Source organism: Neolamprologus multifasciatus, chromosome 18 (genome assembly GCF_963576455.1).
Source record: "Neolamprologus multifasciatus chromosome 18, fNeoMul1.2, whole genome shotgun sequence".
Classification (NCBI taxonomy): domain Eukaryota; kingdom Metazoa; phylum Chordata; class Actinopteri; order Cichliformes; family Cichlidae; genus Neolamprologus; species Neolamprologus multifasciatus.
The window spans coordinates 8,731,899-8,755,853 of NC_140456.1; the positions used below are offsets into that span (position 1 = coordinate 8,731,899).

At 40.9% G+C, this 23,955-nt stretch overlaps 2 protein-coding genes and 1 pseudogene across 3 annotated transcripts in view; 2 read left to right on the forward strand and 1 right to left on the reverse strand.

Moving 5' to 3' along the window:
* LOC146497290 (acyl-coenzyme A thioesterase 2, mitochondrial-like) overlaps nucleotides 1-7,293 on the forward strand; it is an 8,454-nt gene extending 1,161 nt beyond the window's left edge. The window contains exons 2-4 of the mRNA XM_085141779.1: nucleotides 3,915-4,370; nucleotides 4,738-4,925; nucleotides 6,683-7,293. Coding sequence (XP_084997905.1) covers nucleotides 3,920-4,370; nucleotides 4,738-4,925; nucleotides 6,683-7,291 — 1,248 coding nt within the window. The 5' untranslated portion in view covers nucleotides 3,915-3,919 and the 3' untranslated portion in view covers nucleotides 7,292-7,293. The remainder of the gene's footprint in view (nucleotides 1-3,914; nucleotides 4,371-4,737; nucleotides 4,926-6,682) is intronic.
* The window catches only part of LOC146497289 (acyl-coenzyme A thioesterase 5-like), a 74,611-nt gene that overhangs the window by 12,921 nt on the left and 37,735 nt on the right, over nucleotides 1-23,955 (reverse strand). The window lies entirely within an intron of this gene.
* Nucleotides 13,964-20,878, forward strand: LOC146497291 (acyl-coenzyme A thioesterase 1-like; annotated as a pseudogene). The gene is made up of 3 exons (XR_014870919.1): nucleotides 13,964-15,011; nucleotides 18,949-19,136; nucleotides 20,204-20,878. The product of XR_014870919.1 is annotated as an acyl-coenzyme A thioesterase 1-like (transcript).

Genomic DNA, 23,955 nt, shown 5'->3' on the forward strand with positions numbered 1-23,955 from the left:
GATAGGGAGAGAAAGAACAATAGAGGGGAGAAGAGATGGTGAGAAAAGGGAGAAGAAAAAAACAAGAACAACAAAAAAAACAACAACACCTGGATCACCTGTATGGAGATAAAGGAAAAAAAAAACAACAGAAGAGAAAACAAACAACAAAGAGCAACATAATAAAAACAACACCATCACAATAAACTAGCTAACAATAGATAACAGTAGATACTTTTTTAATTTCACCTGTTGGGAATGAAAAAGGAAAACAAGCAGAAGAAAACAAGAGCAATAGAATAAACAACATCACGATGATCTATGGGAATATAACTGTAAATTCTAAATATTAAACATTATTGTGCAGCACGTAAGATTGACAGCGCACAGTGTGCTTTGAGGTAGGATCCAAAAAGGGTGTCGTTTATGTGTGTGAGCACCCGTGTGTACACCTGTGAGCATAAGCGTGCTTGTTTTTAAAAGGTTCCTTCATGTAATAATGAATGAATGAATGAATGAATGAATGAAAGCCTTTATTTGTCACATACAGGTTGCCCTGCTGCGAAATGGGGACCCCCCCCCCCCCCCCCCGACCTTACACACAAGACACAAACATAACATGGGGTTACAAGTCGGAGATTGGTAGCTTTTTTACAGGAAAACACCGAAATGTCCACACAACGGGAAGGTACAAGAGGAAAAAAAGAGACCTCCACTCATGCTGTGCTTCCATGGTAGGACAGCACGAGAACAGGAAACAAAAAAAAACTCCTCTGCACAAAAAAGCACATGAATGTCCACGTCACAACATTATTAAGACATAACAAGCCACAGGGTTGGGTAGGGGGTGAGGAGTAATCCCAGGCAGCACAGCAGCAATCCTTCCACAGCGCCATCTCTTTTACAGCGCGGGCCCAGACCCGCCTCGTGTTCCCAGGGGACAACAAGCATCGAAGGCGTTGGAAAGGGGGGGGGGGGGGGAGATGAGTGGGTGCTTATCAGTGTAAGTGTGTGTGTGTGCGTGTCCATAGTTCAGCTGAGACAGTGTCCTTCGCCCAATCAGGCTAAGTAAACAGTCCTCCAGCCAATCCAGGTGGCCTTGCATGGGATGGGGAGAATAGTCATATCACAGTCGTTATCAGGGAGTGTTTGTCCGGCTTCAGCCTTGGGCCTATGCAGCTGGCACCGTGGTGGTGTCTGCAATTTGATCCCGAATTTGTTGATTTTCTTTCCAAACGAGCAGCTCACGAGAATTTTCCAAGCTGATCTTTTAACACTCTGATGCTGGTCTCTCGATCTCCCGTTGGAGAGCCGCGAGCCTCCCCATGATGGTATCAAACTTCTGATCCGTGGTGTTGTCATTCTTTTGATTCTGAGACTTCACAACTGCAGTGATCCGTTCTGTGATGTGATCCAACTTTCGCTCAAGGGTCTCATTTTGAGCAGGGCCCTCTCTGATGTATCCCACCATACGCTCAATGGTGTTGTTTTGAGCCTTCACAGCAGCTGTAAGCGTCTCCAAGGTGTTAACCATGCTGCGTTTGTTGTGAGAGGTCGCGCCTCGTCCCGTCGCTTCGATTCCAGCGGGCAGCCTTGGGGGGGATTGGACAGCCGGTTCCGCTCTCTTATTTCTCCGATAAGTCAGGGCCATGCCAGCTCCGATCAGCAAGAACCCCGTTATCATGGTTCCGAATAGGTAGATATCTTCAGCGTCCTCGATCGACAGTCCCGCCAGGCACACGAGCCTCCATTTCTGCCACCCGTCCATCGTGTAACCGGCAGGGAAAGTCCCTCCAGGGCACTCGGGCTCTCCCGAGCCCAGACTTCTCGTTGAGAAAAGGGAGTCAATAGCATTCAGAGACCAGTTGATCAAATCCATAATTCTCTTTTAGGTTTTAGAGAACGACAGTGAGAGACTGTTCCAGGGAAAGTAATGAACATGAGACAGACAAGGACACAGAGGCTAAGCAGGGAAGATAAGGGTAAGGAGGAGAGGAGAAAAGTGCGACCGCCTTCGCTGAGAGCCAAGAGAGAATAATCTGCTAGAGGGTGTGGGGGGCCACAGCCCCGTCCTCCAGAGCATGAAGCAGGTATGGAGGAGATCAAAACTCCAGACATCCAGAGGCCCCCAGAACACAAGAGACCAAGGAAGACCAACAGAGGGGCAGCCGTGCCACTATCCCAGAAAGAGCTGACGAGAGTCCCAGATGAGGGGTCACTCAGCAGCCGCGGAGCAGAAGCCAGGGGGGGTTGCAGTGACGTGCCCGTGAGCTCCGCCGGCAGCCAGCTGTGCCAGAGTGACCGAGCCCCAGGCCGAGAGGCCAAGGGCACCCCACCCCCGAGCGGGCCCCAGGCTCCAGGCCCCGATAAGCAGCCACCAAGGAGGGAGCTGGTGTGTACCTGGGCGCCCATCCCCGGCACAAAGAACCACCAATGCACCGATGTCTGAGGGCGTCTGCCACTGGTAGGGGAAGTGGTGGGGGGAGATAGGCCTCCATACCTTGGAAGACCTGAGATCTCCCTAGAGAGGTGGCGTCTGATACCCGACCTGACATATGGACACAGACATACAGGCACAGACAGATACAAACATCCATTCCCACCCTCATGCTCTCATATGCAAATACTCAACACTCACCCAACGTGGAGATATATTCCTCTTGTTAAAAGACCCATATTCACAAGGCGGTCTTGTGAATATGGGTGAATACCCTCAAAGCTGCAGGACTGCTTTGAGGGTATAGAGAATGTAATTTGTGAACAACATTGAGAAATCAATAACAGTTTAACCCAGGGGTAGGCAACTCCAGGCCTCGAGTGCCGGTGTCCTGCAGGTTTTAGCTGATTCAAATTGCTAAATTATCTCCTAAACATGTCTTGACATTCTCCAGAGGACTGGTAGTGAACTAATCATTTGATTCAGGTGCGAGACCCAGGTTGAGATCTAAACCCTGCAGGACACTGGCACTCGAGGCCTGGAGTTGCCTACCCCTGGTTTAACTGATTGTATGACAGAATATATATCAAATTCTGTGAACACATCATCCTGCCAGGCAGGACTGTATGTTGCTTCCACAACAATAAACACTGGATCACTTTTTCCTGATTATCCTGGACTCTTTGTGCCTCTGTTATTTCCAGTCAGCTTGTGTTACCACCTTGCAAGTCTTATTAACTTTTAATTAATTGTGACTGTGCATTGATATAATGGATTTGGGACCTTTCGTCCTCATCAACATTTCAGATTCATCAACAATCTATTCAGATTTAATGTTTTTAAAAGTTTAATTGTAAACAATGGAAGAGAAATATCACTTTGAAATTGATGTTCACATTTTGAAATGGTTGTGTGATCATGAAAACGGGAATCAAAACTGCCTGAAGTTCAATGAGTGACTGAATAATTGTACTGAACATTTAAAAAAAAAACCTTTAATGGAAATCCATGCAAACTATTTACTTAACTAGAAAGAAGTCTTTACTGATGGGTGCATGGGAGGGTATCTGGTGCAAAGGTATCACACTAACAGTGGCTGTGCAAGAGCTGTTAAAAATTAACCAAAAATACGACACTGAGAGTTTCTGTCTCACTCTGGAAGATCCTACTGTGCTGGTTTGCTGCCCTGTGTAAAATATTACTGCTACTGTCTGAAATGGATGTAGTATTAACATTATTGACAGAGAGTACAGTGGGCACTTGTAATGTGGTTGCTTGCTAATGATACATATTTAAACTGGCACATTTTTTGAGTGGAGTTTGGATTTGGATTTCCTGCACACAGACCCAAACTGGGACAGTGGGTTGTTGGTGTAATTAATAAACATAATGCAATGTAATATGGCTCAATCTGTCTCTGAAATTTCTTATAGAAAGTATTGTGTAAGGGGACTTTTTATCTTACGTTCATAAAGTCCAATCTTTTTCTCTTTTTCAGAAAAGATGTCCTCTCAAGTGAGACTGAAGCTGCTGCCAAGCATCAAATGTATGTTTGATGAGCCCATTCAGGTGAAGGTGGCCGGGCTGAGGCCAAGGCAGGTTGTCAACATGAGAGCCAAATTAACTGATGACAAGGGAGTGGTGTTCAGCTCCTCAGCCACCTACAGGGCTGATGGCAGTGGGGAGGTCGACCTGAAAAGAGACCCCTCGCTAGGTGGGAGCTACGTTGGAGTAGAACCCATGGGTCTGCTGTGTTCCATGAGGCCACATACCATGCACAAAAGGTTTCAAAAGACAAATGCCATAAACCCCCAGGTGGTGAAGTTTTCTGTGCATGAGGAGGAGGGCAGATTACTGGCAGAGATGATAAATGAGAGGCTTCTAATGAGAGATGGGGTCACCAGGGTCCCCATCAATGAAGGGAACATCCGTGGAGTCTTGTTCACTCCTCCAGGTACTGGAGGTGGTTCCTAGGTTTCTATCTTCATTTTAGTTCATTTAACATTAACCAGCTTTTAAATCAACATTGTTGAAATTAAACTTTTACTGTCATTCAGTCATCTGAAACTTCTAGTTCAAATTTTAATATTCTCCCACCTTGCTTACTGTAGTTTACATTTCAGGTGTGTTTCTCAGTCCTCCACAACTCATGTCCAGTTAGTACAGAATGCAGCAAGACCTTTGTTTGAAAGACTGCTAACAAAAAATAGCTGTCACATATTACACCTATTCTTGCGTCCCTTCACTGGCTTCCAGAGAAATTAAGAATAAAATTTAAAATATGACCTGCTGCTGATTAGAACCTTTTTTCTTTCTTCCAGGAAAAGGTCCTTTTCCTGGTGTGTTGGATTTGCCCACCTCAGTATCCGAGGCAAGACCCAGTCTACTGGCTGACAAAGGCTTTGTGGTTCTCTCAATGGCGGTGTACAATAAGAAGGGTGAATATTCCACAGAGACGCATCTGGACCACTTTGAAGAAGCAATGAATTTCTTAAAACAGCAACCAAAGGTGAGTCGCTCTAGTGCGCACAGACAGCAGAAAGATGTTTCATACTGAAGGAAAGTTTATGTCTCTATAAGCTGTGTATTCTCAGAGAGTAAATTTGTAGATCCCAGGTGGAATATCTGCTGTATTCCTGTAGCTAATGGGGATCTTAATTAGCTTAAGTGGAATTTCAGAAATACTCTCATTTACATTCATTCAGATAATTGAATAAATTTCAGAGAGCATAAAGCCTCAGCTTTACGACATATTTTTTGTAATCACACAAATCTTCTTGAGAAAACATTAATTGTTTCTATTATCGCACAATAACATAATAATTTATAACAAATAATAATTTTCAAGATCAATATTATCAATTATTTTATTGATAGTAGAAGCCACTGCTGTGCAATGTTTGAGCTGTCACTTGAGAACGCATCACTCCAAAAACAGAAGAAATCCTTTTATACTTTCATAGAATAAGAAATGTTGAAGATCTCTAAGCAAGAAATAGATATACAAAGTTATCACAGCATTTCCAAGTTTCAATATGCAATGTTAAGAAATTCAGCCAAGAGAGTCACACAGTACAGAACAAGCTTGGCAGGGTAGGAAGCAAAAGATTTAAAAAAAAAAAAAACTCTAGAAAGAAAACTAGTGATAGATGTGTCTAAAGACCCCAGTACTACTGCCAAAACACTTGAGTCTAGAATTGTAGTCTCAAAAAGGACAATCACGAGAACAAACAAACAAAAATTTGCAGTGTGAAGTGAACCAAGGTCCATGCTAGAAGCCAATAAAATCTAGAGGAGCTTGAGAGATTTGCCAAAAGATGAATAGACTGGGATTGCTCAGGGGAAGTGCGAGGCTTTTTGAAAGCTGCTGACAATTAGCCTTAGGTAGCCGATAATTTTAACCCTGGTGGGACAATATTGGTCAATAACTGAACACAACAAAGCACAGAATATAACAGCGGCTCTACATAGCGTGGTAACGTGGTCATGGGGCAGAGTGGGGGAAATTGGGCTTGAAGGGGTAACTGTAGCGTGGCTTGGTTCGTAGAGCGATCACACTGAGGAGAGAGGAGAGTGGGGTTAGAACTGTGGTAAAAGGGGAGTACTAGAACAGGTGAGCATGGCTATATTTCTTGCTTACTTGCAGGTGAAGTGAAAGATGCTTGGAGGGAGAGGTGGCGTGAGTTAGACGGTGTGAGATGGCTGACCTGAGTTCTGTAGGTTCCGAGGGAGTGTGATGGCAGGAGGGCAGGCAGGTGAGGCACGGAGAGATTTCCAGAGAAGAGCTGGGTTATCCGAGGTTCAAGAGATTAGCTTAATTTGGGAGTAAGGGTTTTGGAGGTTCTGGGGAAAGCTAGGGCACAAGAGAACAAGGTAAGAAAAGCACTTGGCAAATAACATGGAGCATTAGAGCCGGCTACCAACATGGAGTGGTTGACAAACTGTTGGAGAGGGAATATCAGTGTAAGGCTTAAATCTCTTTAGCCTGATTGCCTCAACTCAGCTCCAGGTGAGTGAAGCTGTTGGAGATATGACGGCCCTGCCCAGGGCCAGATACCAAGGAGACCCAAGACCCTGGTAGAAGTTTCCAGCCACTCACCCGGATCATGACAGCTTCACTGTACATATATGAATGTTTATTTATTTAGTAATGGTAATATACACCTGTAGTCCACAAAAATGAAAATAATGACAGGTAAAGTCAGCCCTGCGCTCCAAATGTTTTATAGATTTGTATCGCCTTTTAATTTCTGTGTTATTTCACAGGTGGGCAGTAAAGGAGTTGGCATAATGTCAAGATGCAAGGGAGCAAATATCGGACTGTCACTCGCTGCTTTTGTGCCAGGTGTCGAGGCCATAGTGTGCATGAATGCCTGTAACGCCAATGTGGTCACTCCTCTCTACTACAAGAAACAGCAGATCCTGTCATCAATACTGTTTGACGAAAGCAAGTTTATTCCCACCGAGTCAGGTGCAATCATCGTAAAGGATGCTCTTGAAGATCCCCTGACAGAGAAGAACAAGGGCAGCTTGATCCCCATTGAACGAGCCAAGAGCCATTTTCTTTTTGCGGCTGTAGGAGACGACCTCAACTGGGACAGCAAGGCCTACATGGACGAGATGGTGGAGAGACTGAAGCGTCATGGGAAGGAGAACTTTGAGACTGTTTTTTACCCTGGAGCTGGACACATTTTGGGGCCACCTTATGCACCCCACTGCCCCTCCAGCTTCAATACAGGTGTAGGCGAGCGAGTGCTGTGGGGAGGTGAGCCCAAGGCCCACATAGCAGCTGAGATCCACCTGTGGAAGAAGATCCAGGATTTCTTCAAAACTCACCTGAGTTGTGATGCAGCACAGACTAAAGCCAAGTTATAGATGGCTTATAGATCAAACAGGATGATTAGAAAGCTTAAGTTACAGAAACATAAATCATGACAGCAAATTGACTGTACGAAAATCACATTTTATAATTAATATAATAGTTGTTTATATGACAGTTTGAAATTTTAGGTGAAATTATGATTCGCACATGTCTTCCTGTATCTCCTGAGCCCTGTACACATGTTTCTTTTTTCATTTTTCTTTATAATTTTTTGGGATTGTCACTTGATCTTCTGTCTGCTTATCCTGGACTCTACAGTCAGCTATGGTTTATTTCCAGTCGGCCTTTTTTAATGTTTCATTGAAATTACTTTTTATTTGTTTTGGCTATGCAATAGTGTTGTGCAGATGAATCTTCTCTCCTGGTGTTACTGGCACGCACTGTACATCTATCCAGCCATGAGAGGGATAAATGCTGAATGGTTAAGAAAGGAAATATAGAAATGGAGACTGAAGTACACAACATGAATTGGCATCTTGAAAAGAGAATTTGTTCCATCATCACAGTGCCAAAAACATTACATGATGAGTGTAGATACATGTTTTTAAATTTTTGCGTAACGCTGATTTTGTTATTTGATCCCACATTACTGTACTTATCTTTTGTAAATCGATCTTTATTTTGTAATTAAAAAAACAACAAAAAACAATCATGTTAAAACTATTAGCACACAAATAGACTTCAGGGAATAAACTTGATATATATAAACTTGATGTATATAAACTTGATATATATATATATATATATATATATATATATATATATATATATATATATATATATATATATAATATTATTGATATGGTCCAACCTACAAATTAATTTCTTAACATTAGGTGGAAGCAGTTTATTATTATGTGAGAAGAAAAAACAAAACAAGGTGAGACAATGTAGCTACTCCTGTTTAATGGTTTACTCGTATTTTAAGGTAGTAAGTAAGGTACTAAGTCCACACAAGTCGCCACCAGAAATAAGAAAGTATTCACTTGCTTTGAGCATATTTTGTATTGAACCTGCGATTGCGACTCAAGTCCGTCATAAGTCCACAAGATCACGGGTACATCAAGAAACAGCACGGACTAGTGACTCAATTTCTTCGGTGAGTTTTGGTTTTAAGAAAAAAACATGCATGTAAAACTCTCTTTGGGCTGTTGCATATTTTATGGAAATAACACATCTCAAAATGATCTAAAAAAAAAAAGATTTTACAAATGTGTGCACTGTGTGAATTTTGAGTGCTCACAAATCCCTGCTCCACACAAATACACAGAAATGTAAACATACAGAAAGCTATTTACAAGTGCATATTTCAAAATCATAATGAACATATAAAAACACATTTTGAAGCTAAACTTCACAAATCTGCTCATTTGTGCAGTTAAAAACTCCTTGAGCATAATACACTCGCACACACCAATGACAGTTGACAGTGTATAGCAGACGTTCCCAAAGTGTGGGGTCCGCCCCCTAGGGGGGGCGCAGAGCCATTGCAGGGGGGGCGCGGCATGAAAAGGGAAAAAAACCCCAACAACGCTTGGACACTGCTAGCACGGGCGCCCACACAAACGCAAAGCAGGAGATGAAGCATAGCTGAATATGTTTCCAAACCAACTTCATTCTAAGCCAAAGACTAGAAAATATGGTGAAGCATATCTTCCCTTTGGTTTCACCTGCACAAGTGCCGAGGTAGGTCTCCCTGCAGGATTGGTTTTCCCTTCGTTGGGAGCACCGCTGGGCTGTTTAAATCACGGACAAACAGTATCCCACATTCGTGATTTGCAGTTCACAAACACTTGTTGTAATGACTAACTACTCCTGACATTTTGGAGATGTTTGCTCTTTATACAGTAAAGTTACAGTGGGATACAAATAACATCAGGCTGATCCTGCCACAATTTGTTCCCTCAGTTCAAATCACGGACAAACAGCATCCAACAGTTGTTTATGTTTTTGAACCCATTTTGCAGAGGGATTTTTTGAAAAATGTATTGATAGCAATGTTGAATATTATTACACAGGAAAAAAAACAACTACATGTAAAATAATTACACTGTGACGCCTCAGCCTTTCTAAATGGAGGGACAGTAACTGCGTGTATATATAAGCGTGTAAAACCTGCAGATAGTCAGATTAACAGTATTTCGTCTTTATCTGCCATTCTGCAATTCATCTCATGGAAACAATAACGTGCACACAGCGTGACGTTAAAAAAGGCACATACCTTTGAGGTTGCGTGACGAACTCTGTATTCCTTGTCCACACGTAAACGCAAAAAAAGGAGTTTTAAAAAATCTCCGTTCTCGGTGATTCGAAACGCCATTTACGTGTGGACGAAACAGCTGCGTTTTCAAAAATACCCGTGTAGGTGTGGACGTAGCGTAAAAGACTTAGTAGTTTATTTTCTTACTACCTGTCATTTATTGCAGATTACTTGTATTTGCTTAATTGTTTAATAAATGTTTGAGGTGTGAAATAAACCGCAATGGAACAAAATATGGGTGTGTGTGGTTGGAGGATGTGTTCGAGCGCACGCGCGAGGGGGGGCGCGAACATTTTTCTTGTAAAACAAGGGGGGCCCAGCAAAAAAAGTTTGGGAACCACTGGTGTATAGGAATTTCTTTTACTTATGTATTAATCACATTATTTTATTGTATAATGCCTTGGTGCCACTGGATTTTAACATGTTTCACGCTCATACTATAGGGCTTTGGAGCGTGATGTCACGGGGGTGGGCGTGGAAACGATTTTGGCCTGATCCGCCATGTTCGGGGTCTAAGCGCAAGCGACGAAGGAGCGAAGGCACACACAACAGCCACGGTTTGTTCTTGCTGTGTGGTCCGCTGCAATGTTCGATCGCACGACCGGCAAGAGAATAAGCTTGAAAATGGTTTATCTTTACATTCTTTCCCAACCTGGAAGCAACATGAGGCAGCTCGTGTATCGATGTTAGCAAACGAAGGCGTCTAGCCTGAATAGCAGCTGTGAGACGAGCTCCAGTTCTCTTCCATCTCCAAATATCTGTTGGTGCTCCAGACATTTTCATTCCGGTAAGTTCTAAATATGTTCATATCACTCTTTATAGCCTATTAGTTTTATTTTCGATGCACTCTGAGCTCATAGCAAATTAGAACAAACATCCTACTGAGTGATTTTGCAGAACTACCTTCTATTTATAGAGATGCTAATTATTTGGCATCATTGCAGCAAACCAGTCTATGAAATGGATGAAACACATCATGACTGGGTTCCAGCGCTACACAAGGGACCTGCTTCAAACAAACCACCATGCCAATCAGATTACTTCTTCCATGTGAGGGTGAAGAGGTGACCCTTCTGGATAAGATGGTGAAGGTTTGCTGCCGTTTTGGTGAACAGTGTGATAATAAAACCAGGGAAAAATGAAACCTCCTCCTGTTAAACATTCCTAAGTCTTTTGCTGTATAAATAGCGGTATTTTTTTCAAAAGATACAGTAATTAAAGTAATATTAGTAGTGGGTGATATCATGTAAACACTGTCATGATTTTATGTAAACATTTTGTCACTTGTAAACTATAAATGATATGGATTCTACACTGTAATGGATGTGATGTTCTATAAAGTGGTTTTAATAATTAAAAAAAAGGCAAACATTAGTTTGTTTCTTTATTCAATTTTTGAACAGTGGGACTCAGTCAGTACATATTCAGTAAATGCAAATTATTTACACGGCAGTGCACTACAGGCATAAATCTAGACCCCTAGATAAAACATTATGGCATTATAGCAGTGACAACTCCTCCACAGTAGCAGGTGTGATTTTTCTTTTTTGAGGACGGCTCCTTTTGCCTTTCAATATAGATGGTCTGTTTATGTTTTAAACAAAGGCCTTTTTTGGGCAGCTGAAGAGGAGAAGTCTATCTTATGGCCAACCACTGGCTGTATCTTGGTCACATTACCCAGCAAAACCCAGGATGCAGGTTCATCTGTAATAGTCCTTGTGCCATGATCCGCACTGTTGCTTCTACATTAAACAGAAGAGCATGGTGGGTGCAGGTCTCCACGACTCCGGCCTTACAGGTGCAGTGGGCGGCTTCAACCTTCCCTGTGATGCTCACAGTGACCCATGGCTGCAATGCTGGTTCATTCAGTCTTTGAGAGTGCAGGACCTGAAACACACAAAGTTCATTTAAAGACAAGAACTATGAGCCAAGGCAGACTACTTTATCATAAATGTAACAAAGTTTTTAGAAAGTTAGCACATACATGTAATTTTTCATTTCTTTATGTGTCCATCTATAGAACGCTGCATGTTATAGTGTAAATCTGCCTGTTCTCTGTCAGAAACCTGCCTGCAGAAAATGAACCTAAAGTATGTAATGCAAGGATGTCATCACTTTAGAGATGGAGAAAGCATAAAGTGACAATTATGAATCACTTAATATGATAAGGAGATTCTGCAGGTCATTAATCAATGTATAAAGTTAAAATAAAATGTATTTTTAGTGACACAGGATACAAATATGGAAGCAAGATGTATAATTAGAATTATTTATAATAAATATGAATAAATCATTGCAATTTCTTTAACCATAGAGAATAACTAAATCCTTCAGGACAATGTCACATCAGTGCACTGAACTCACTATGTTATCCCTCTAACAGCCTCCACATGTTCTCACTGTAGTTTCCCCTCATGAATGAATTTATGCTGCACTAATGTGAATGTTTGCAGGGAAATCAAACGCATTTCACACGCAGTACTCGAGCTGACTTACCTTTGTTTGAATGACGATTTGTACGCGCTGACTCCACAGATAAGGTGCGAAAATATGTCAGGCTACGTCAGTAGCGGTTGGTCTTCAGGGTTTCTACTCCACGGCCGTATTTCATAAGGGTCCACATTTCCAATGCACGCTATTTTCTGCAAGTACCGCCGCTTCGCCTCTGGACGCAATCGGTCTCTATACCGTCCGTTTCTTTGGAGCTGCTTTTAAGCATCTTGTAATTGTCGTTCCAACACAGTGTGTTTGTTTTGATTCGTAGACCCTGAACATGGCGCCGCGCTCCCACAATGCATTGCGGCGTGACGTCAACTCCAAAGCCCTATAAGACAAATCGTGGGGGTCTAGTAAGGAAGTTGGGGGAAGCAGACAGCTCCACAGGAAGAAACTTTTGTCTCTTTGAGGACTCTGGGAGGGAGCAAGGGAGTGTGAACCTTAAGGTGTGAAACAGCTGTGTACTGCCTTTTGTTCCTGGAGAAGGTATTTAACTGAGAGCCATGTTAGACTCAGGCGAGACTCTGCTGACCGTCTGCTCCGCAATCATGTAGACTCTCCACCAAGCCTGGTTGTCTGTTCTTTGTGTGTTTTTTGATTAGAGAATGTTAGCTACCGCTCACCGCTCATCTGCAGGCTTTATTTAAATGGAAAACTTCCACAACAACAGTTAACCACATCACACATTGCTCAAGCCTTTAATTTAGTTGTGATTTTCCTGGTATTTTATTATTATAATTTAAAATAATTTAAATATCCAGCTGTAGTTCTGTTGTTTTTCTAAACTCATCAAAAGTGTTTTGGGGGTTTCTTTTTGTATTTTACTTTTAGAGATATGCAGTTCTAAGAGTATTTTAATCTAAATTTCTAAACCGAAGAGACTTCAGAAAAGTCTGGCGGCAGAAGCATAATAAATCCATCCATTCATTCGCTTTCACTTATCCTTTCCAGGGTCACAAGGAGCTTAACAAATCTGCTCTATAATTTGACAAAAGCACACTTAAGTCGTACTGAAACTGTAAAATGTAGATTCCATCACATAAATCTCATTCACAATATTTTTCCACTCTGATATCCTGGGCGGCCCGGGAAAGAGCCAACACCTTGTGATTTCCTTTTTGGCTGCTACAATCAGAATTTTTAATAGATATTAAAGAAATTATCAGTATTTTCTAAGAATATGGTAGAAAATTGGTATTTTATTTACCTTGAGCTTTGTGGAACTCAAGCCGTAATGTTTTAATTTTCCAGCAGTCCCACCTCCCAGGCCTCACATAACCTCCAACGGTTGAGTGTTCTCGTGTTAACTACAGAAATTATTTTTATCAGCGGTTTATTGTCCTGTAAGGAGTACAGAAAGGTGTATCTGAGTACTTTATACTTTATAAAAGAAGTCTTTACTGATGGGTGCATGGGAGGGTATCTGGTGCAAAGGTATCACATTAACAGTGGCTGTGCAAGAGCTATTAAAAATTAACAAAAAATAGGACACAGAGTTTCTGTCTCACTCTGAAAGATCCTGCTGTGCTGATTTGCTGCCCAGTGTAAAATATTACTGCCACTGTCTGGAATGGATCTAATATTAACAGCTTGTTGAATTAACAGTGGGCACTTATAGTGTGGTTGCTTGCTTGCTAATGATACGTATTTAAATTGGCAAAATTTTTGAGTGGAGTTTGGTGTAAAGCATTTCATGCACACTGAGCACAAACTGGGACAGTGAATTATTTTAAACACTGCATGGTAGCAATGGCACCCTTCAGTCTTTATCTGTCTCTCTGTTTGTCTGAAAACATAAAACAATATGTAATATGGATCAATCTGTCTCTGAATCTTCTTACAAAAAGTATTGTGTAAAGGGAGTTTTTATCTTACATTCATAAAGTCCAATCTTTTTCTCTTTTTCGTTGGTGTCTCTCAAACACAACAATGTAAACCCATTGAAGTTGAAGTAATGTTTCATTGAAGTAATGGAGACCAATTGAAGTAATGTTTCAGTCATGACTGAATCCAGTTCTTCAGCATTAGTTAATGATAAAGTGTTGTATTGGCGATCATAGCTGTTAAATTAGCACACTGATCTTCCATACTAGAGATGGGAACTGAGAACCGGTTCTTGTAGCAAACCGGTGCCCAGTAGTTCAGTTCCTTGTGATCATTAGTCTGTCTGCCCATCAGTCCTGCTTATTGGTTCCAGTTTTACTTGCGCTACTATCAGCTGATTTTTCAGTTGCTGTCACGTTTTTGTGTTAAGTACTGTTTAACCTGTGTGACACTTTTGTTTTGTGTTCCCCCTCACTGACTTTGTTAATCTTTGTCTTGCTCATCAACCTTCTTCAATGGGTTGTTTTAGAGGTCACATTTGCCTATTTCTGGAGTCCTTGCAAGTGGGTTAATGTGTTAGTGCATCCTTTTCTTAATTAAATCATTGCATCAGGCAAGGTGTATGACACTTTTGAATGCACACTGGATTTATGCCTCTCAAAACTGACTTACTGAAGTTAGATTTCTAACTTGATCTTCCATCTACTGTCTCCTTACAACAGGTAGTCTGACAGAGAGGCGTTTCAAAATAATATACATTTTTTTCTTTCAGAAAAGATGTCTTCCCAAGTCAGACTGAGGCTGCTACCAAGAGCCAGGTGCCTGTATGATGAACCCATTAAGGTGAAGGTGGAAGGGTTGAGGTCCAGACAGGCGGTCACCATGAGAGCCAGATTAACTGACGAGAAGGGAGTGGTGTTCAGCTCCTCGGCCACCTACAGGGCTGATGACAGTGGGGAGATCGACCTGAACAGAGATCCCTCACTTGGTGGGACCTACGTTGGAGTAGAACCTATGGGTCTCATGTGGTCCATGAGGCCAGACATGAAATGAGAGGGTTCTGATTGGAGATGGGGTCAGTCGGGTTCCTGTCAAAGAGGGGAACATTAGTGGAGTCCTGTTCACTCCTCCAGGTACTGCAGTTGTTCCAAGCTTTCTCTCTTTATTTTAATTAAATGACAGCCCGATGAGTGTTTCTGAACAAATACAATTGTAATGGTCCTGGGTCTTTGACCCAATGTTTTGGGTTTCTTGTGGATTTATGATTGTTTCCTTTGCTGTAAGAAATGATTTTAGCTTTTTACAGTGTAGTCCTGAGTTTAGTTCTTTTTACCCTGAGTTTATTGTCGCGCTGACCTAGTAGGTGTGTCTGTTATTCTTCTTTTCCTCCTCCTGCCCACTACCTGCTCTGTGCTGCTGCTTGCGCGTGGCCGCTGATTAGACATTGTGTGGAATGTACAACAAAGCGCGGCCTGGTGCGCGCCGCTCCGCCAGGTGAGCTGAATTAGAGCAATCAAGGGCTGGCGTGCCTACTAGACCTTAAAATGCATGCAGCAGTCATTTGACCCGGGTGCGACATACTGAGAGGACAGCAAACAAAGCACAATCCACTTTCCACTGTGAGGAAGATTTGAGCTAGATGGGCTATCGGTAAGCTCTTGGACTCATATTTGCTGCTTATATGTTTGGGAACTATGGAAGCTCAATTGTGGAAATGTATTTATGCTTTGGGAAATAGTTACTGCATTTAAGTTTAAAATAATTATATTGATATTAAAATGAATGTTTAAGTTTGAATAAATTGTTTATGTAGATAGTGTTTCCCACATATTTGTGTTAATTAATACTAAAAATAGTTACCCCAAATCCTTGGTTAACCTCTTAAGCCCCAAGCCTAACTGATCTCCTGCCTTTTGCCCCCGTATCAGGGGGCATTGGGGCTTAAGAGGTTAAATCTTAAAACTAGTGTAAATATGTTTGGTTTAATTTAAGGAAAATAATTCTTTGTAAATAAAATCCTTGGTTAAAGTCTCTATTAAAATATTTGCAAACTCTAAAATATATACTTCAAAAATGTAATTGTTTATAAAAAGTGTAAAATGCAAGGTAGACACATTTTGTGTATTTAAGAACCACAGTTTATTTCATCTTTGTTTGAAATTACTCAGCTCTGTGATTAAAAACCAATGAATGTAAAACTAACTTAACACTTGACATTTATCTTTAATCCTGGTTCATAATTTCTTGTTTGTTATTGTTAGGTTCCTTTTTTCTCCTTGTCTTGTCCCTTATTTACCTATTGTTTCAGTAGTCTCTCTTTATCCCTTCTGTCTTTGTCAAGTTTATGTGTATTGGTCTTTGTCTCTGTTTGTTTCCTCATCTCTGTGATATATCTTCCTCTGTCCATCACTTGAGCTCACTCTCTTTTAGCTCTGTCATGTCTGCCGTCATCAAGTTGTGTGACGTAGGCTATGTCTCAGTTCAGGGGATGCATCCTTTGGAGGCTGCATTTGCAGGCCGATTACATCACAGCGACACAATGAAGGCTGTCCCAATTCAAAGGCTTTTTTCAAATACGGCTGACAAATGCATCCTTCATTTCCCCTGAATTTGAAGGATGGGTTGGGTGTATCCTTCGTGGCCTAATCTATCCCAGAATTCATAGCGCATAACAGCAAGTTCCCATTTCCAACAATGGTGGCACCTGTGTAGCTGTAATATTACTACTATTACTCTTTGCAATACTGTATTAATTAAATTAGTATTTATAACATTTTTATAATAATATAAAAATTTTCAAATGGCGCAATGGCAGAGGAGCACTGCTAAAGAGTTTGAAATATTACTCTTTCAATTCAATTCAATTTTATTTATATAGCGCCAAATCACAACAAATGTCGCCTCAAGGCGCTTCATAGATACAGAGAAAAGCCCAACAATCATATGACCCCCTATGAGCAAGCACTTTGGCGACAGTGGGAAGGAAAAACTCCCTTTTAACAGGAAGAAACCTCCGGCAGAACCAGGCTCAGGGAGGGGCGGCCATCTGCTGCGACCGGTTGGGGTGAGAGAAGGAAGACAGGATAAAAGACATGCTGTGGAAGAGAGACAGAGATTAATAACAGATACGATTCAATACAGAGAGGTCTGTTAACACATAGTGAGTGAGAAAGGTGACTGGAAAGGAAAAACTCAATGCATCATGGGAATCCCCCGGCAGCCTACATCTATTGCAGCATAACTAAGGGAGGATTCAGGGTCACCTGGTCCAGCCCTAACTATATGCTTTAGCAAAAAGGAAAGTTTTAAGCCTAATCTTAAAAGTAGAGATAGTGTCTGTCTCCCGAATCCAAACTGGAAGCTGGTTCCACAGAAGAGGGGCCTGAAAATTGAAGGCTCTCCCTCCCATTCTACTTTTAAATACTCTAGGAACAACAAGTAGGCCTGCAGAGCGGGAGCGAAGTGCTCTAATAGGGTGATATGGTACTACAAGGTCATTAAGATAAGATGGGGCCTGATTATTTAAGACCTTGTATGTGAGGAGCAGGATTTTGAATTCAATTCTGGATTTAACAGGAAGCCAATGAAGGGAAGCCAAAACAGGAGAAATATGCTCTCTCTTTCTAGTCCCTGTCAGTACTCTTGCTGCAGCATTTTGGATTAACTGAAGGCTTTTCAGTGAGTTTTTTGGACATCCTGATAATAATGAATTGCAGTAGTCCAGCCTGGAAGTAATAAATGCATGAACTAGTTTTTCAGCGTCACTCTGAGACAGGATATTTCTAATTTTAGAGATGTTGCGCAAATGGAAGAACGCAGTCTTACATATTTGTTTAATATGTGCGTTGAAGGACATATCCTGGTCAAAAATGACTCCAAGGTTCCTCACAGTGTTACTGGAGGCCAAGGTAATGCCATCCAGAGTAAGAATCTGGTTAGATACCATATTTATAAGCTTTTCAGCGCAGAGTACAATGACCTCAGTTTTATCCGAGTTAAGAAGCAGAAAGTTAGTGGCCATCCAAGTCTTTATGTCTTTAAGACATTCCTGCAGTTTAACTAATTGGTGTGTGTTATCTGGCTTCATGGACAGATAGAGCTGGGTGTCATCTGCATAGCAGTGAAAATGTATGCTATGTCTTCTAATGATGCTGCCTAGGGGAAGCATGTATAATGTAAACAGAATTGGTCCTAGCACTGAACCCTGTGGAACTCCATAATTAACCTCAGTGTGTGAAGAGGACTCTCCATTTACATGCACAAATTGGAGTCTATTAGATAGATATGATACAAACCACTGCAGTGCAATACCTGTAATACCTACAGCATGTTCTAATCGCTCTAATAGGATATTATGGTCAACAGTATCGAATGCTGCACTAAGGTCAAGAAGGACAAGCACAGAGATGAGTCCACTGTCAGTGTCTGGGTCACAAAATAAACTTTTAACATATTTTCAAGCGAGAACTTCAAATATCTGCTCGGTTTATCAAGACATCACATATTTGACAGCAGTGGCACAAATCTGAAGGCTAGACCATCCCACTTCACAGCCTCGCACTTCCAGCCTTCTCAGTCTTCTCAGTCTTCAGAGGACCCGGCCCACCTAGACCATGAAGGCCGGGTCCTCCAAAGGATGCAGCCCCTGAATTGAGACACAGCTGTAGTCGCATCTCAATGTGTTTTCAGTTGCATTTAGATAGTCATTGTCTCATGTGCTTGGTGTTCAGTTTTGCTTCCACTGTCCAATCATTTAGATTATGCCCAGTGTTGTTTCCCAGGTGTTCCCGCTTGTTATCCTGTGTATTTAGGTCCTCAGTTTCCTTTGTTCGTTGTCACGTCATCAGTTTTCATTTCAGTCCATCTGTTAACTAGTTTAAAGTTCAAAGGGTGTTAAGCTTTTATTCAGTTATGGCTGTAACCGCTGTCTTTCTATTGTTCTTTTATTTAGTCACACAATAAAGTGACAAAGATTAGAGCTTAAGGAAAACTAGAAATTAAAAATGAAAAAGTTTTTTTTTGTTTTTTTTTTCATTGACAGAAGAAAATTTTGTTTTTACTATGTTCTAGGAGAAGGTCTGTTTCCCGCTGTCTTGGATATATCTACATTGAGATCTGAGACAAGAGCCAGTCTACTGGCTAACAAAGGCTTTGTCGTCCTCTCTATATGTGTGATCAAAACCAAATTTGAAAATATGCAAAAGAGTCAACTGGACCACTTTAAGGAAGCAATGTATTTCTTAAAACAGCAACCTAAGGTGAGTTATTTTAATGAGCACTCGTAAGGACTGAAGAAGTTTTGCCTTTTCCAGAAACATGTATTTGTTTCATTTTTCTGGACCCTGAAATTCAGCTGCTGGATTCCTCCAGCTAATAGGGTCCCCAATGCTCTTAATAAGGAAAAAATAAAATAAAACGGTCACATTCTGAGAACGTTTCTCATTTTCTTTTGTTTAGAGATTTGGATAAGTGAATTAGTTTCTCCAAACATAAAGCTGCAGCCAGCCCAGCACAGAACCCAAATATGGGGAATTGGTCTGGCAAAGCTAACAATAAAATCAACCTACCTGTTTCTCAAAATCTCAGTAATTATTTTCTATAATCTTGTTAGGTGAACTTAAAATATGAACAATTTCATTTTTTTCTACAAAAATCAGGTTTACTACAGTAGATCAGCTTAATTGGTTTCTAAAAGAATAAAGTCCATGTACATAGCAAAAAGAACTATGAACTTTATTGTTTTATTTAATTAAATATGATAATTTAAAGAATATCACATACAAAATATATTATTATGAATGTTTGACTCTTTTATTTTTAAATAAACCCTTTCATCCATAGTGGTCACTACAGTGAACAGCTATTCAAAGGCAGTTTTCTTGTATTTGTGTCAGTGTTGTTGGTATACTTGCACATAAACCACTACATTGGACACTGATGTATCACTCCATACCCTGCCACCCACTGGTCGTTTAATGTTACTATAGATATATGACGTGTTTCATTGTAATTATTGTTATTTAACCCTGTCATGCATGAATTATGACAACCTCAATCAGGATATTTTATTCTCAAATATTTGTATTCATTTTTTTATGCCTAAAGATGAATAGAAACACTCAAGAAAAAAATCCTGATTGAGATTGTCATAATTTTGCCATCAAAGGTTTGTCTTCACTAGCAATAATGCCTTATCCATTTCATTTGCAGGGATGATGAATGGTCACACTCTCAAAGTGCATGAAAGGTTTAACAAATAAAGTCAGTCCTAAGCTCGAAGTGTTTCTATGAATTTTTATCAGCTTTGGTTTGTGTTATTTCACAGGTGGGCAGTAAAGGAGTTGGCATAGTAGCAAGATCAATGGCAGCAGACCTTGCACTCTCACTTGCTACCTTTGTGCCAGGTGTCGAGGCTGCAGTATGCATCAATGGCTGCAGTGCCAGTGTGGGGCTTCCTCTCTATTACAAGAAACAGAAGATTCTCTCACCATTAGGGTATGACTGCAGTAAGTTGGTTCCCACTGAGTCAGGTGCCAGTATTGGAAAGTATGTTTGTGAAGACCCGCTAGCAGAGCAGAACAAGGGCAGCCTCATCCCCATTGAACGAGCAAAGGCTCATTTCCTCTTTGTGGCTGGAGAGGATGACCTCTGCTGGGACAGCAAGGCATACATGGACCAGATGGTGGAGAGACTGAAGCGTCATGGAAAGGAGAACTTTGAGAGTGTGTCTTACCCTGGAGCTGGACACTTGCTGGAGCCACCTTATGAACCCTTCTGCCCTTCTTCTGCACAAGGAGTTCTTAGGTATTTATCCTCGTGGGGAGGTGAACCCAAGGCACACGCAGCAGCTGAGGTCCACCTGTGGAAGAAGATCCAGGAGTTCTTCAGAACTCACCTGAGTTGTGATGCTGGACAGACTAAAGCCAAGTTATAAAAGAAAGATATAATTATAAAAACTGAGTAACAGAAAAATAAATAACATCAAATTAATTTACAACAACTTGTTAAAAATGTGTGATTCGTAGAAGAGCCATGATTTGTATGAGTATCTTCCCACTTATCTTTCAAGCTTCACTGTTTCTGTGTTTGCCTCAGTTTGTCCCTCCCTCAGCTGTCAATTTGTTTGTTCCTTCACTAAGTATCCTCACGTCTCTTCCTGTTGTTGTTGTTAACGGTTTTATTCTTCACAGACTTTTGTTTGGACTTTTCTGGAGCATCATTTGTAGATTCGTCTGCTTTCCCTGTGCACTATTCTTGAAAGCAGGTTCAACAAGCTCCGAGTCCAACAATTAACTCCGAGTTACTTAACTCAGCATTAATTCTGTTTACTCTGCATCTGACTATAAGCAGTAGACTTAACATGCAAATATTGCTCTAAATGAATCAAAAAGGGGGTCGGGAGGGGATGAAATTCCTATAAGGTGAGATGTTATTTCAAAGAAGATGATGCCCTCCCTGTACAACTGTTATTTTTAGTTGTGATTCTTTCATCAGGTTTTGTATTTGTTATAATGTTACAAGTGGCTCTGGCTTGAAAACAGTAAGATTTAGATCAACTTTTTTACATCCAGGAGGTGAAAAAAAGATTAGTAAATTATTGGTGTATCCTTGGTTGAGTCATCAGAAGGTTTGAAGTCCATCAGCTAGGGAACCTGCTTACCATGTGCAGACAGAACCCAGGTCAGGTCTTTAGATACACCGGGCCTGTATAATAAACACACTTGTCAATAGAAAATTGTACTTAGTAGTCAGTATAATCTTTTAATAGTGATAGGATGTGCGATCCTTAATAGTCTGCAAAGGCTTTGTGTGCATTCTAGAGTGCTCTGGCATTCACACCCACATCCTGGGAGCATGGGAGAGGTCGTACCTTGTCTTATTGTTTTATGGTAGGATAAACGTAGCTATGTCAAGTTTTAATCTAAGTGCTTAGATGAACTGTTGGACTTCCAGACCAGCATATTTAGGGAAGTCAGTGATGGGGTCACACTCTGACTCCACACCCACACACACACACACACATAAACATCCACATTCCAATGTAAGGAACAAACACCCAGTGATGTATAAAATAAAGACCAGCGCAGTCTCAGAGTTGTGTGTCTCTGAGCCCTCACTCTCGTGCGAGCGCTCTGGTGGCTGCTCTTGCTAGCAAGAAAACCTGTGTTTCCCCTCTCTGATTCTCTGCTGAAGAAGTGTTTTAGAATACATCTCTTGACAACACTAGTTGTAACCAGATAGTAGTTAAATACTTTCTGCAATATGATTTGTTTAAAGTCCTTTGCATCAAAAATGTTAAAACATTAAAATTACTTTCTTTGTATAAAAGACATCCAGTTTAAGGTCAAGTCTATATATACATATAGCAGATTTCCAACAGTCCATGCTGCAGACAGACCAGGAAAATCTCTGTCAGTTTTGGCTGGCGGTCATAGGTTCTGTCCAATAATATGACGCGAGACTGGAGTAAAAGACATCCATGGATTGGCACTTTATTAATGAAGGAGCATGATAACACCACAAGAACACTAACTACAACTAAAAAAATGGCTTCCTTTTATACTCCACCTTTCCAGGTGAGCATCCGGAATTGCCCAAGTATGGGGGTTAACTAATCAAAATGAAAACATAACCCTCCACACAAACAAACATACAATAACATTAAAGCACATAACAAACATATACATATTTCCAACACGTACTATAAACAAACCAATAACATAAGCTTCACCCATTACTATACAAATTAAAACCCTCTTTATCTATACTCCCTAACCTGGCACACTGGTCTGCTCCAAGAGCTCTTAAACAGGTAATTGAGCCGCTTTCACTCTTTTGCTCCACATCCTGCAAGAAGCAACCAGGACAGGTGAGTACCTTTATAAGTTCTCATTTCACATATATTTAGGTTATTGACAAATGATTAACTGCAAGCAGCTCTAACTTTGGCTCTTCTCTCACACAGGTAGGATGGCCAGTAGTGATGGGCAGATGAAGCTTCATGAAGCACTGAAGCTTTTCATCCAATTGGTTCACCCCAGCGCAAAGCTTCTTGAAGCTTCATTTGCTCTAGTAGGACACCTACTGGACGTAAAAATATTAGTTGGCATGAATTTGAAGAGTGTGGCCTTTTGCACACAGCCTGTAAATGTCAACAACAAAAGGAGTGTGTAAAACATGTATATTGTAGTGATGGCAGTATACTGTGTATATTTATACTGGCAGTATGGAAAATGATCATTTGGAAATGCTTAAAATGGAAATGATCATTTACTGTGAGGTGAGGTGTGGACAATGGTTGTGCTCTTGTAACGTTGAGGTATGGACAGCTACAGACTGAGGCCTCAGTCCTGCTTGTTCACATTTTATTCTGTAAAAACTACATTTTCACTGCTTTTATGATCTTTTTAATGAGGAGAACATAGCTAGGATTTAATGATGTAACAAATCTTTTAAATCCTTTGTCCTCCACAATGCTAAATGGCTGGGAGTCCTCAATCACCATGCTAACCAGGTCTTCATCTATTTGAGATTGTTCTCCTGAGGAAAGACAACAAAAACAAAGCACAAATATAAATATCACACACGTAACTTATTACAGTTGTATAATATTGTTATATCATTTAGTAACATTACTGCATGCTATATTATCATGATATTTGATGGCTCACCTGGTCTTGCTCCACAATCGGTGTTCCTCTTATTTTCATGCAAAGCTCTAAAGTGCCTCAGCATGGATGAGGTGTTGTTGTTATATCCCAGCTCCCTGGCACATAGCAAACACTTCACCTAAGTGTACAAAAGTAAAGCCGCTTAACATAAATTGTATTGCACCATCAGTATTATTAAAATACATCTTCTGTAGAAATTTACATACCTTGTTGGGAGGAATAAAATCAAAATGTTCCCACACAGGGGAGGACATCCTCCTCTTCTTAGCTGGCTCCATTCTCTCCTGACTTTCTCTCCTCACTCTCCTAAACCTCCAAACTGTCTCCAAACTCTCACTATCCACAACTCTCCATCAAACACCCACATTTTTGAATGAAGTCTGAGGGGTTTATATCGCTGTCATAT